Genomic DNA, 14,487 nt, shown 5'->3' on the forward strand with positions numbered 1-14,487 from the left:
TTCCTTCCAATCCTTTCTGCCTATGTAATTAATACCCATCTTTCCTGTCCCAGTTCTGATTCAACCTCTTCACTAAAATGTTTGTCAGTTATCCATCATAACCATAAGCTACCTCAAAAACTACTTCATTTCTTGTAAGAAAAGTCAGCAATACTGAATAATTTAAAGTAAAACAAATGCCCTTCATTCTTAATCTAGCCCTCCAGAAGAGAACCTCTTAATAGTACTGATTCTTGATCTTTTTTTATATATTTAAACATACATGACTTACTTGGTTATCACTTCTTTTCACTACTATATTGGAGAGCACACTTCTAGAGGTTTAATCATATTCAAGATTTATTTTTCTTTTAGCAAAAATATTTCAGAACTGGTATATATGCTTCATATTGCAACATAACAGGAAACATACTATCTGGTGGTCTGGGTGGTCTTTAGATGGATCAGTGATTGAGGTATCATCAGTCTAATCTACCCATCAGCCTCTCACTGAGTGATTTTATCTGTACCATTCTTTTAAATTGTCATAGATAGCTACTTGACTGTTACCATAGTAAGGTAACATGTAGATGGTAAAAGGCCAGGCTCTAGAGCTATACTGCCTGTCATTTATGACCTTTGACAAACGATCTTTATGCCTGTTTTTCCCACTGTGAATTACGTATCTCACATGGTTGTTTCAAGGATTAAATGTTTGAAGTATTTAAAGCAGTGCACATGGTACGTTGTACAAGTGTCAGTAAATGCTAGTTACTAAAATATTGATTTAGAAATTTTATTTTGCTGTTTCTGCACTGGTATTTATTTGCAGGGAAAATGCTTTATTGGATAAAACTCATTGTATTCTGTTTGGCAATGAGTCAAGGTCACATTTTAGGAAAACAGTGTCATTTAAATGGTAACAAACCTCATATATATATATACAACTGTAAATGTATTTATAATACATTATTACATACTATATATAATACTACACATAGTTACTATATATTATATATAAAGCTATATATTACTATATGTTATTATTATATATAATATGTATAGTTATTAGGAAAGAAAATTGCAAAAGAAAAAGAAATGAGTGACTCTTTCAATGACTTGACTCTGAAAGGCTGCTTATTTCCTTGGGATGGGAGTTAAAAATGAGCATACACAGTACTATTTAATTTGAGAAAGAAGCTTTTAAAAATCTAATGCAGTTATGCAAACAAAGGAACTCTCAGGTCTACAGAGATGTTGATGGAAGGGAAGATGCAGAACTAAAGATAATTATAAAATTACAGACTTTTATAAACAGTAGCAGAAATCATAAAGTAAGCTGAAGTTTACGGAAAATGTTTAAGACAACATAAATTTTTTAAGGTAATATCTTAAATAAGATTAAGGTTCAACAAGATCATCAAATTTTTAAGAGGGATGGAACCATTGTTCATATTTTGCAAATGTCTGATTTAGTAGGGAGAAGCAGTGTATGAGTTGGAAAAGCAAATGATAATATAAAAAGAAGTAGGCCATGATAGGAAAGCAGTTGTAAGTGAAACCGTTGACTGCTCTAAGTGCATTGAATTTTCTTCCCTTAAATTAATGCCTTCTCTAGCTGCCAGTGAGCTTGTAAGTCTACTCATGAAATCATTGAATAATCTTTGAAAATTTCATGAAAGGTATGCAGGGTAAAGCAAAAGTAGGTTTATTGTTGTGAGTATGCAAAACACAGAGTTTATTCTTGTATTATTATTTATTAATTACTGTATTTTCCATAGGAACAGCTGCAGACCTACCTTTGCTCCACACTGTATGTGTTACCTGGTGATGAGCAAGCACTAGCTTAATTATTATTTTATTTTAAGAAAGGGAAAATGTGGGTTCTAGAAATAACAAACAATTAAGTTTCTTATTGATCTTTCTGACAGGTTATATGAACACAAGCATTGCTGCATGATAACCTAGAAGACTGCTAAGGGACTGCAGTAGTCTTAATTTGTTAGCTTAAGGACTACAGAGAGACTAAAGGGGATGATTCATGTCCCACTGGGATGGCTTGAGTTTTCATCAGGCTACTCAAGATTCATGCAATTTAAAACTTATAAATTGTTTATTTCTAGAATTTTCTATTGAATTTTCTATTTTTGGTCTTTGGTTGGCAATGGGTAAATGCAATCACTGAAAGTGAAACTGCAGATAAGGGAGGACTACTGTAGTAGCAGTTTATTAATTTTAGTGAAGTATTTAAGTCTTTGGACATATTATTGGATAAGATATATTGGTGAATTGTTTGAATTTAGAGTAAGTAAGTAGATTTATAGTAGTTAGATTCAAAGTAGGTTGGAATTCAAAACCAGCATTTGATTAGAGGTTCAGGGTCACCCTTGAAAAAGATCTTCAGAGATTTCAGCGGGATTATTTTGTGCCAACATTTTCATCATTGATTTGGTTGAAGGTTTAGAAAGTAGGTTCAAAGCTGGACTTGGATAGCTGGTACCTTAGACGGCAATCAGGAACATCTCCCTAAAAACCTTACCTCATTAATCTAGTTCTGTTTTCCCCTCTCCTACCAAACTTTGATACTTCATATACAATATAAGTCCCTAAGTTAGTTTGCTTCAGAGAAAAAAAGTGACTTTTTTTGCTATGCCTGCTATTTTCCCAAATTAATGTGTGAATTGTATGTATCCCTTTTATAGCATAATATCCTTAATGATACAGATTTAGGATATGATGAAAATTGGGCAAGTCTCAGCATAAAGTATGTTTTTATCTACTCTAGGAATATGAAGCACGAACAGGGAGGACGTGTAAACCACCACCTCAGTCTTCAAGACGTAAGAATTTTGAATTTGAGCCACTTTCTACCACTGCCCTGATTCTTGAGGACCGACCATCGTAAGTAGTCCAGTGTTCCTCTGGCTCCGTGTTTATATTTTAAACTTAAGTATAATTTCGTTTACCATTTGACACAAAAGATACCAAGAAATTAGGTATAAAAATGGCTTTATTTTTTTTTTAATTTTAAATCCCCAGCAGAAAGAAAGAAGGAGCTCCTACCCTTTGAGACAGCATGGATGGAACTAGAAACCATTATGCTAAGTGAAATAAGCCAGGTGGTGAAAGACAAATACCATATGATCTCACCTTTAACAGGAACCTAATCAACAAAACAAACAAGCAAGCAAAATATAACCAAAGACACTGAAATTGAGAACAGGCTGACAGTGACCAGAGTGGAGAGGGGAGGGAATTTCAGGGGAAAAGGGGAAGGGTTTGCAGGAACAAATATAAAGGACATATGGACAATAACAAGGGGCAGGGTGGAAATGGGAGGGAGGTGGAGAGGGTGTGGGGGTGGGCTGGGATGGGGGTAAAAGGCAGAAATCTGTACTTGAACAACAATTAAAATAAAAAATTTAAATCCCAGTTATATATCCTAAAACTAATGGGAAGGAATGCCTTACCTTAGCATGACAAGGCAATTATTTTTTCTTTCTTGACATTTAACACATACTTAAGGGTATTTGTCCTTGCCTGTTGGAAAATTGAAATGACTGTTCACCTGTTGGTTTACTGTTACTAAGAATACATTATTAAGACACAGAAAACCATCTTAAAATTTTCCCTTCCCATTCCTGACCTTCTCACCTTCTCATCTCAGTGGTCCACAAAGTTGCTGTTCTTCAAAATATTATCTCTGATTTGTTGTCAAACAAAGCACACTCTTCTTAGGACTCTGGATCTATTATTTTTTCCTCTTCTAGATTTCTCTGTCCTTCCAATGTAGTAATTCCTAACCTTTTTTGTCATTTTCCTGGTCTGCAGCTTTTTCCACCGATTATCCCAAGGAGCATAATAAAAGGGCCTAGAACCAAACAGACAGGTTGAATATTTTTTCATTGTGAGAGAAGAAAGTCTGGACATAAGTACATTTATTTTCAAATTCTTGTTTCATAGTTTTATGCTAAAGAATTGTGATTACATTGCTCCTTTTTTTAAGGATTTGGTGAATATTATATTTTTCTATTGATAAGAAAAAAACAGCTCTTTAGAAAGTTAGTTATGAAAAGTGTCAAAGTTTTATTTGTTTTGTTGACAAGGAGGAGACTGAACCAAGCCAATTAAAAGAGTGGTTACATAAGAAAAGAATACCTAGCTAAAGACCTTTTGAATCTTGACTGACAGTCGACTGAGTAGGTAGATAACTAAGTTCCCAGAAGAGCTTTCTTAAACTTGTTAAAATTCATCTAAAATGGATTAACTTCTTTTTAGCAGAAATGTTAATTTCTTCCCAGAAGGAGTTTATAAAAATACTATGCAAAAAGTTCTGTGCTAGCCAGTCTTTCGGACAAATTTTTCTTGTCATCATCCTTTGTTTTACAGTCAAACCTATGGAAGTCTCCTTGCCTTCATGCCTTTGCTCACGTTACTGCCTTCAGAATACAGTTATCTTATTTTTACTACTCACATACCTAATCCTATAGAGATTAGGCTTTATTTTTTTCATCAAGTCAAGTCTTTGTTGACATCTTCAACCTTTAGTGATACCTGCTTCTCTTAAATTTTTCTCTTATACAAGCAGTTCCATGGAATTGGAACTTGAAAAAATACATCAAACACAATAACGTTATAAGATCTCAGTGTACCAAATAAGCAATTGGAAAAAGTACTTTATTTTTCACAATACTATTGACTATCTGAAATTAATATATTAAGTTTAAATATTGTAGCTTTTATGCTATTTCTATGTAATATTGAGATTCAACTTGGTAGCTACTGTTTCACTCAGCTCTGAGATGCTGTGATACAATTTAAAAATTTGTTCACCTCTTTACATTTGAAGTGATATTTATGGGGGAAGTGATTTATATGACTTACATTTGAGTAACTTAAAACCAACAAACAGAGGCATTCCATGATGTTGGAATATGTAATATCTAATCACTCATCCTTCCTCTACTACAATTGAAACATATAAAGAACAGATGAGAGTGAAAACTTCAGTTTTATTGGGGATAAAACCAGATGAAAATATATGGGTGCAATCTGAGTGTTAGGTGGCACCTCCTTTTATCTCCCCCAGAATACTCTCCTAACAGATTTGGACCAGCTAACATCCATCCTTTCACAGGCTGAGAAGCTGGAGGAGAGACTAGTACAATTTTGTTTCTTCTGTTTGTGGATGCAGCTTGGTTCAGTTAACACTACTACTTCAGTTATGAGGTGGTGTTACAGAACACAAGGTGGGGCAAAGGAAGGCCGAGGGCAATATACTATTACCGAAAAGAACCTCCCAGGTTTGTTATGTCCACCACCTGATAGGAAAGACATCTCTAAATGCCAGAGATTCGTGAAAAGGAAAGGAAATGTTTATTTAATGCTATACAGACTTAAAGTAGTGACCTAATGTCTTCATCAAAATCCCAAAGTCCCTTAACACCCATAAACACACACAGTCCTTCCTTCCCCCTTTGCCCAGTCTGGGGTACTGTATCTCAGGAAAAGAAATAGAAGTCTGTGGCTCAGGCATCCCCCAGTTCTTCCCAGTAATCCGCCTTGGCTGGTAGACCTCCCTCAGTTCCGGCACCCTCAGCTATGTTGCCGGGATCTCTGTTAAAGCCAGGTGGTGGTTTTCCCCACTAAAGTTGTGGGGGTCCCCACTCTGGCAAAGCCACGTGGCTCTCTTACATGTCCACAACCATGTGGTTCTCCTTTCTATTGCCACAGCCAAGTGATCTTCTCTGCACAATGGCCCTGGGAGTCCCCACTCTGGCAAAGTTGCGTGGTTCTCCCTCCAGTGGCTGCCGAGTCTGGGTTTAAATCCCTGTGCCAGTCTTCCTCTGCAGCCCCATTTCCAACTCCTCCCACAATTGACCATACTTGCCAGCACTCTCATATCCTTCCAGCTTTACTGGGCTGCCATCGTGAGACTGGGCAGGCGTGGCCCCATGTCATGGAGCCAGTCTTCTCCAAGCTCCTATGCGGGCGCTAACTAGGGGGACCTGCCCCCCAGTTACGACTTGGTGGGGAAGTTACTTCCATTCCCCTGACTCAGAGCATGGCCACAGCTATTTAACATATCTATGTAACCAGTTAAAGGTTATAGATATGTTAAATGACCACACCAGAGGTTAGCTGCAAAGCTGTTGCTATGTGAAACAGCTCTCAATGGCCCTGCTCCATGTGTCCCTTCCCCCAACCCACACCTGTGTGGGGGAGGGGTGAGGACATCCTAATATTTCCTGAACACCTTGAGTTCTGGACCCCATTCCATATCTCTATTTGGGGCCCCCTCTTGGTTGCACCCTGTAACAGTGGCATCTGTGAGGAGGTAGAGTAAAAGGCAGAAGTTTTCCTTCATCTTGGAATTGATGTTGAAAATGTCCTTTTCCATAGGTCAAAGTGATAATAGAGAAGGAGTTTCCCATTGCAAAAGGAGTTTGTGAATTGGTGTTACTTTTCCTTTCTTACCCTCTAATTTTCAGTAGCATTCAAAATCATTGACAGCATAGGTTTTTATAGTCAAAACATTTTCACATATGTCGCAATTACAGTATTATGGATGATTAATCTGAAGTCTCAGAGGACTTCAAATATAGGAATTTCTATAATTTCATCCTTTTGTTAATTTTCTTTCTCCCTGTTCCCATCTTACCAATCCACATCACAATGAAGACAGCCTTGGATGAGAAGATAAGAACATTCCTACTAGCTGATCATGTTGATATGAGCCTCAGACATGTTTTAAAAAATCACTTATGCTTATAGAACTATTTTTTTTAACCACCAATGGGTAGAGCTACCTTGTTTCTCTTTTAGCTTTCTCTGTGAATTACTATTCACACTAGTATCAAATGAAATGGCAGAAACATTTAAAGATACAAATGAAAGGTGACAAAAAGTGAAGTGCAGGTTTCTTATGTAATACCTTTGAGTAGCAGCAAATGTTCATACTGTGATTTTTAGCATGATATGCTATCTTAGATATTCATAAGGGTTTCTTGCCTTAACCACATAACTAATTGACACTTTTATTAGAGATAGGAATAAGCCATATCTTTTCCTTACAGTATTTAAGTGCTGTGTCAAGTGTTTAATATTTCTCGATTCATAGTATTTACTCAGTCTTTGATTTTCAAGGCTTGTGGGGGGCTCCGCCTGCAGGATGAGAATAAGTCAACCAAGATGTAATCTGCTTGGAGAGGAGAGGTGGCCAATCTCTCAAAGGAGAAGGGCCAGGAGCCTATTTCTCAATGGACTTTTATTGGATTTATTTACAAAGAAATAAAGAATGTATATAAGTAAAGCTCATCAAATATTGTCAGACAGTAATGATCAAACAATAGATAACATTCAAAGAACTTTGAGGGCTTATTCTGAGTCAGGGTCAGTTAGCTAAAGGGCTACAAAACTTTGGGAAACAAACTCATTTCATGCTGGGACCCTTATCAGAAAATTGAGGGTATTCTTAGCAAAGCAGGTTTCACAGGATTTTATGCATTCCTTCCTAGGCCTGATTGCCCTGGGGAACCTCCTGTTCCTGCCCAGGGCTGCACCACATTGTTTCAGGCTTAAGTCAGGTGGGAGAAGTAAGACAGCCAAGAGATTAGGAGACTTCTTGCAGACAGAATGAGGACTCAGGCCATGTCAAAGCTGAGGGGTGAGAGTCCATTACCCCCTTTTTCTATGGCCCCCCTAAGTTCTTCCATGATGGCCCCATAGTGACCGTGCCTGTCTTAGGTCACCCCTACCTTGAGGAACCTTACCCATCATTGGCTAACTGGTCGTGCACTGGGGACCAGGCAGCGTGAAGTAAAGTGGGCAGAGGCTGTGCTCCTGCCAGGGGGATAAGCTTTGTCTCCTTAGTGGCTTATGGTCACAATTTGAAGCTGGCAAGAAAGCTTGGACATCTTAGCTCACTCTCACTCAGCCTTAGCCATGGGGGTTTGCAGCTTCTGAAACCAGGCAGGGTAGTTCCCACCAAAGACTGAAGAATTTGATTTTTTTATTTTCCTCTCCAGACAGATGACTGCAAAATTAGTGGTTTAAAAAGAGCCCCACAAAACAAGTCTGTATATATTGTTCTTATGCTTTATTTTCTGTATAGCCTATAACTTCTTAGCAATTATGGTATCGAAGCTCTGCTCTTCCTCAGACTGTCAAAGATTGGTAGGACATTTACCATCTGGATCATTCAGCTTCGGACCATAATTTTTGAATACCTACTATTTACCAAGGTTTTTGTATTTATGATGATTCGAAAAGGGGATATCTCGCCCTGGCTGGCGTAGCTCAGTGGATTGAGCACGGGCTGTTGCAGGTTTGATTCCCAGTCAGGGTACATGCCTGGGTGGCAGGCCATGACCCCCAGCAACCGCACATTGATGTTTCTCTCTCTTTCTTTTTCTCCCTCCCTTCCCTCTCTAAAAATAAATAAATAAAATCTTAAAAATAGGGGGGGATACCAAGACATAGAATTTAAAATTATTATTACTGTACTATTTTGTTTCAGAATGTGTTCATAAGTATTCATTTTCAAATAAATGAAATTGCAATAAAAAAACCTGATGTAGGATGATCTGAAAATTTCTGTATTCTGAACAGTGTTTAATTCCTTTATACAAATCATTTAATACTAAGATATAAAGGGTATATGCTAGCCTCTTTTTTTTTTTTAATCTTTCAGGACTAGGTCAGCACAGTTTGGGGAACTGTTTGGAAATATGAAGGTGTGAATTGTCAGTGAAATACATGTGTATAAAAGAATTTATTAACTAGCCCTTTATAACCATGGTTTTGAGACACAGTTCTATTACTTGCTTAAAATCTGTGATCTTTGTGCTTATTCATAATTTAGTTCCATTCCCTTATGTAAATGACCAGGATGGCAGTTAGTGCTTCCTGTTTCTCTAGAGTCTAGGCCTATACTGTCCATTGTGGTAGCAACTAGCCATGTGTGGCTATCTAAAATTAAATTTAATTAAAGTTAAATAAAATATAAAATTCAGTCCCTTACACACACTAGCCACATTTCAAGTCAAGTGCCCAGTAGCTTCTTGTGGCTAGTAGCTAATTTATCCTTACTACTAAAGCAGTACCCTAAGGATTCTACTTGATACCCAATCTATTAGAAGGTCTTTGCATTGGCTGGTCCAGTGTGACCTTTGAGAATGCTCTACCTATTCCTTTCTGGTTTTTCTTTCCCTGGCTACCCTGGTTTAATCGCACGCATGCATAGATCAGTACCCTGCCAAAGACTTGAGGGGAATCCTCTGTACTTTCCTTCTCTCAGGTAGTCTAATCTGCAATGCCTAGCCATCTCGGACTCTCCAACTCCAAACTCTGTTTCCTCAACTCAGCAAAACTGGTGGACTCTGTTTATGTACTCCCTTCTAGCACTGAGACCCGGGAACTACTGGCTGTAAGCTCAGGCACTTGGAGGATTACTTTGTTTCCTTTCTCATAACATCACTGCCTTGTGCTGCCTGTTGTCCAGTGTCTAAACACTGTAGTTTAATATATTTTCTTTGTTTTTCTAATTAATTAAGGTAAGAGGGTAAACCTGGTCCCTCTTACTCCATTATGAAGCAGAAGTCTTAACCATTAACCATTGTTCATCCCTGCTACAACATACCTGAGGAATCTGACTATAACTTATAACTTGAGAAGAGAGGAAGAGGTATAATGTAAATTTGAAAGTTTGTCACAAACCTTTCTTCACCCTAGCCTATTGAAAAGAATTTTTAAAACTGACTCCCAAAAGCAGACATTATTATGATACATTTGGATATGTGATAATACTTCCAATATATCTTTTTGCATAGTCATATATCTAAATCACTGACTCTATGAAGCTATTAATTTTATAAACTAAAATATAGTATATGTAAGTGATTAACATTATCTTGAAACTCTAAAACTACAAAGGAATTTGTTATAAAAGTATACCTGCACTTACCACGTGACCCAAGAATTCTACTCTTAGGTATTTACCCATAGAGAAATGAAGGCTGATGCCTACGTAAGAGTTGAAATGAATATTTATTGTCGTTTTATTCATAGTGGCCCCAAACTGGAAACAATCTAAATGTTCATAGAATGTAAATAGAACACTGCTCACCAATTAAAAGGAATACATTGGTAATACACAAAACAACATGGATGAATTTTTAAAATATGCTGAGCAAAAGAAGTTAGATAAAAAAGAATCCTTGTGAAGCTCTTTTAAAGGCAGCCAACTAATGTGTGCAGATAGAAATTACAGATGTGATTGCCTAAGGTAGAAGTTGGGTAAGTATCGTATGCAAAGGGTCATAAGGAAACTTTGTGGAATAATGGGAATTTTCTATATCTTGATTAGTATGTTGCAAAGGTATGTAAAATTGTCAAAACTTGTCAAACTGTACTCTTACAATATGTTCATTTTATCACATGTGAATTATACCTCCAAAAAGTTGACTTAAAAAACTTCAGTAAGTAGTTTTAACAAATAACCTAGAAGAAATATTGACTGAAATTTGACATGCAAAAATAATACAGAAACATATACATGTGATATATAAATATGTAAAACATAAATAACAAATACTAGCAACCTGGATTCTGATTCTTTTCTAAAATGCAGAGTTCTTTTCAACTTTTTACTTTCTTAATGAATGAATGAGGTCAGGTTAAAAATTCTGTGTATCTGTCTATACAAAGGAAGAAGTTAATACATTTAAATGTCACTCTTTTAAAAAGTGACTTAAAAACTTTTTCCCCCCCAGAAATCTTCCTGCCAAATCTGTGGAAGAAGCTTTACGTCATCGACAAGAATATGATGAAATGGTGGCTGAGGCTAAAAAACGAGGTATAAAATTTAACTCCAGTTGGTAAATTTAATTTACTGATTACAACAGGTTAATTTCAATAGGAAGGTGGATGGTGAAATTGATGAAGTCTGTCTTTATGACGACAGTTATTTCTTATTTTTATAACTATGTTTGTTCTTAAGGAGAAATAAAATGTCATACTAGGATCATGGTTTTTGTGCAAGTACTTTTACACAACTAATAGGGAGGAGAAAGGCAGCACACTATATGAGAGGTCTTATAATTACAGTCATAAACCGTGGACTACTATTATCTTATAAATGAAGATATTTCTCATGATTTTTGATATATTATAATTTAATAATTTTAACCCTTTAAGATAACTTTCTATATGGCTGTGAGAATGTGATTTGATATTAAAATATGCTTTTGTGACTTAATGGAGTCCCTAGAGTCCCAGAGTGTCACATAAATGTGTACTGTCATGTGTGTGTGCATGTGTGTGCTTTTCAACATATGCTGTTTAAACAACTGATAGTTTTTCCTTGACTTAAGTGAATGGAGTGTTATAATGGTATACAGTTCTATTTTGTGGCACTATTTTGGAAATGAAGTTAATTATTTAATGTTGTAGTAAACCTATAAGGCCAATTATATCTTTCTAAAAGGCCTAATTATTTAAACATTAGTTGGGTTTATTTTTCTATACAGATTTTGAAACATTTCTAATATATCCAACACATTTTAATTGACTCTCAACACTGACTTTACTATTTAATAAATATTTAAGATCATTATTGAGCTCTGGCGGGGTGGCTCAGTTGGGTGAAGCATTGTCTGGTACACCAAAAGGTTGTGGGTTTGATTCCCAGTCAGGGCACATACCTAGGTTGCAGGTTTCATCCCTGGTCAGGGTGCCTACAGGAGGCAACCAATCAATGTTTCTCTCTCACATTGATACTTCCATCTCTCTCTCCCCCTCCCTTACTCTCTCTCTAAAATCAATAGACATATTTTGGGTAAGGATTCAAAAAAAGGTAGTTACTGATAAGTAGATAGTCCTAAGAACATGATATGAAAGAAATAGCATTGAATTGGGAAATCAGAAGGACACATCTTTAATCTTGTTTGACCCTACCTGAATGTGACACTCTGAATAGACCTGAAGTTAGTATACTCATCTGTCAAGTGTGTGGGACACACTAGATGCAGGCTTTCAAGTCCCTCTGTCAACATTTTCTTTTAAAGTGGTGAAACCCTCTCCAAAGAAATCTCACATCAAATCTGAATATATAAAACAAATTTTAAAAAATGGAACTTCCTACTTGGCTTCCTGCTTGCCCCTTAAGACAATTCCTGAGGCATATGTGAAACAGTTTAGAAAACACTTTAGCTACCTAATCTCTGAAGTCCCCACTGGTTCTAAAATTATATGTAATTATATAACTATGTATATAAAACTACTTATGTGTAGTTAATATGTATATATTTCACTTCTCTATTTTTGAGGCATCTTTTCTGAAGTTATGACTTCTGAATCTTAGAAGTGTATTAGGGGGATTTTAAAATTTTAATTAATAAAATGAAACATACTCAGTTTTTAATGTCATGTGGTTTTATGTGAGGAAGTTCATAGACCCCTGGTATGAAAAAAGAGTATTGGTTAGTTGCTCACAGTTGTTTATTTTTTACATAGTTAATTTATGACAAATTCAAAATATATGATGCTATAATCTACTTAAATGATTTTTCTGGTCTTTATTCTATTTTGTAGTATAGGAGATATCTTTTAAAAGTGTGTTCATCAGCCCTGGCTGGTATGGCCCACTGGATTGAGCACTGGCCTGCAAACTGAAAGGCTACTGGTTTGATTCCCAGTCAAGGCACATGCCTGGGTTGCAGTCCAGGTTCCTAGTTGGGGGCATGTGAGAGACAACTGTTTCTCTCACACAACAATGTTTCTCTCTGTCCCCTTCCCCTCTCTCTAAAAATAAATAAATAAAACATTTAAATAAATAAAATTGTTAATCAAGTTCATTTTCTTTCTCTTTACCTCCTTTCCCTCTTCTCCCCTTCTTTCTTTTCTCTTATCTCTCCCTTTTTTCCTTCCTTCTTGTTACCAGAATACTTTTTTTTTTTTTTTGAGAAAGCCTCTGTTTTGTAGGCTTAGGTAGAAGGAGAAGGGGGTTTCGATCTATCTCTTTTGTATTGAAATAACTCTTACTTGTTTAAAACAGAAATTAAAGAAGCATACAAAAGGAAAAAAATAATGAAAGAACGATTTAAACAGGAAGAAAATATTGCAAATGCAATGGTAATTTGGATCAATGAAATACTGCCCAATTGGGAAGTAATGTAAGTAAGCAGACTTTTCCTGAATTTCAGTCTTTCTCCAAAGAGCTCATGTTTCCAATTCTCTATTTTTATTACTTCTACCATGAATCCTATGCTTTGGCTAAATTATGCTGTTAACCAATGTGTGAAAATTTCATGCTTATATCTGCGCCTTTGCATTTATAGATCCCTCAATTTCTAATACCTGCTTTCCTTATTGACCATCCTCTACATCTGTCAGAATCTGACCTATCCTTTGAATCCCATTTGAAATGCTAGTTGATCCATGAAACTTTACTTTTTCCTTAGTTACTATATTTTCTTACTTCTAACATACCATCTCTTGCAAAATGTACTGTTGATGTCATAGTAGGTTTTGCAAAGAAAATACTGAAGTATGTACATTTATTATAAGATGCATTTATTAAATGTTAAATATGAAAGTGATTTTTAATATGCCTCTCTCATAATCAAAAGAATATGGTACATATATTATTTGTGTATACATATAATATATATACAATAAAATATGACATTTCCCTTCTGTAATGTTCCATTATACTTTGAGACTAATACACTACTTTGTCTCTTATTTTTTATAATATTTTTGTACATGTCTTATTTTCCCTCTAGTCTAGAGGGTAAGAGCTGTCTTCTGCAATGCCTAGTATAGGATATGCATTTGGAATTTGTTGAGTATTGGTCAGTGTGACAGATTTATATTAGGCTCTATATAAGTAATCGCATTTAATTCTTACAACCTTTACTCCCACTTACAGGGAAGCTCAAGGTCAGACAGGTTAAGTGATTTGCCCAAGGTTATACAATTAATGAGAGATTAAACCAGATTTGAACTCAGATCTATCTGACTCTAAAGCCCATACTCTTTAAGCAGACTACACTGCCTCTCAAAGACTAGGGCCTTACCCACATTGAATACTTTGTTATTTTCTTTTGGGTACTAAATACACAGCAAATTTTTGTTCCTTTTATCCTGTTCTGTTTTGATTTTTTGTTTTTTGGATTTGGGTTTTAGGGGGGTTTTTTTGTTGTTTTTTTTTTTTTCATAATTACCCATATATTTCTGGTTCTGTTATTAGTATAAATGGCAATTATACAAGGCAGTTCCCTTTAAATTACTATCATCTCTCTTTAGGGTACAGTGTACTTTTGGGCCATTTTTTCTTTTCTCCTGGCCTGCAAGCATGAACACAATGGAAAGAATGTATCACATACTTAACTTTCTGTGTTTTTAAAAACCATTCAGTCATTTGGCCATAGACTAGGTAAACCATCATGCAACTAGTATTTTTGGTATAAAAAGTAACTTTCTCCTTTTTTCTCCCCTTTTAATTCT

General features: G+C 35.9%; 1 protein-coding gene across 2 annotated transcripts in view; it reads left to right on the forward strand.

Moving 5' to 3' along the window:
* Positions 1-14,487, forward strand: part of TBC1D12 (TBC1 domain family member 12) — a 78,703-nt gene that overhangs the window by 43,636 nt on the left and 20,580 nt on the right. For both annotated transcript variants that reach the window (XM_045853986.1, XM_045853987.1), the window contains exons 3-5: positions 2,765-2,880; positions 10,752-10,834; positions 13,034-13,151. In XM_045853986.1, coding sequence (XP_045709942.1) covers positions 2,765-2,880; positions 10,752-10,834; positions 13,034-13,151 — 317 coding nt within the window. The remainder of the gene's footprint in view (positions 1-2,764; positions 2,881-10,751; positions 10,835-13,033; positions 13,152-14,487) is intronic.

The sequence above is a fragment of the Phyllostomus hastatus genome, unplaced genomic scaffold (genome assembly GCF_019186645.2).
Source record: "Phyllostomus hastatus isolate PE091 unplaced genomic scaffold, TTU_PhHast_1.1 phas_scaffold_1066, whole genome shotgun sequence".
NCBI lineage: Eukaryota > Metazoa > Chordata > Mammalia > Chiroptera > Phyllostomidae > Phyllostomus > Phyllostomus hastatus.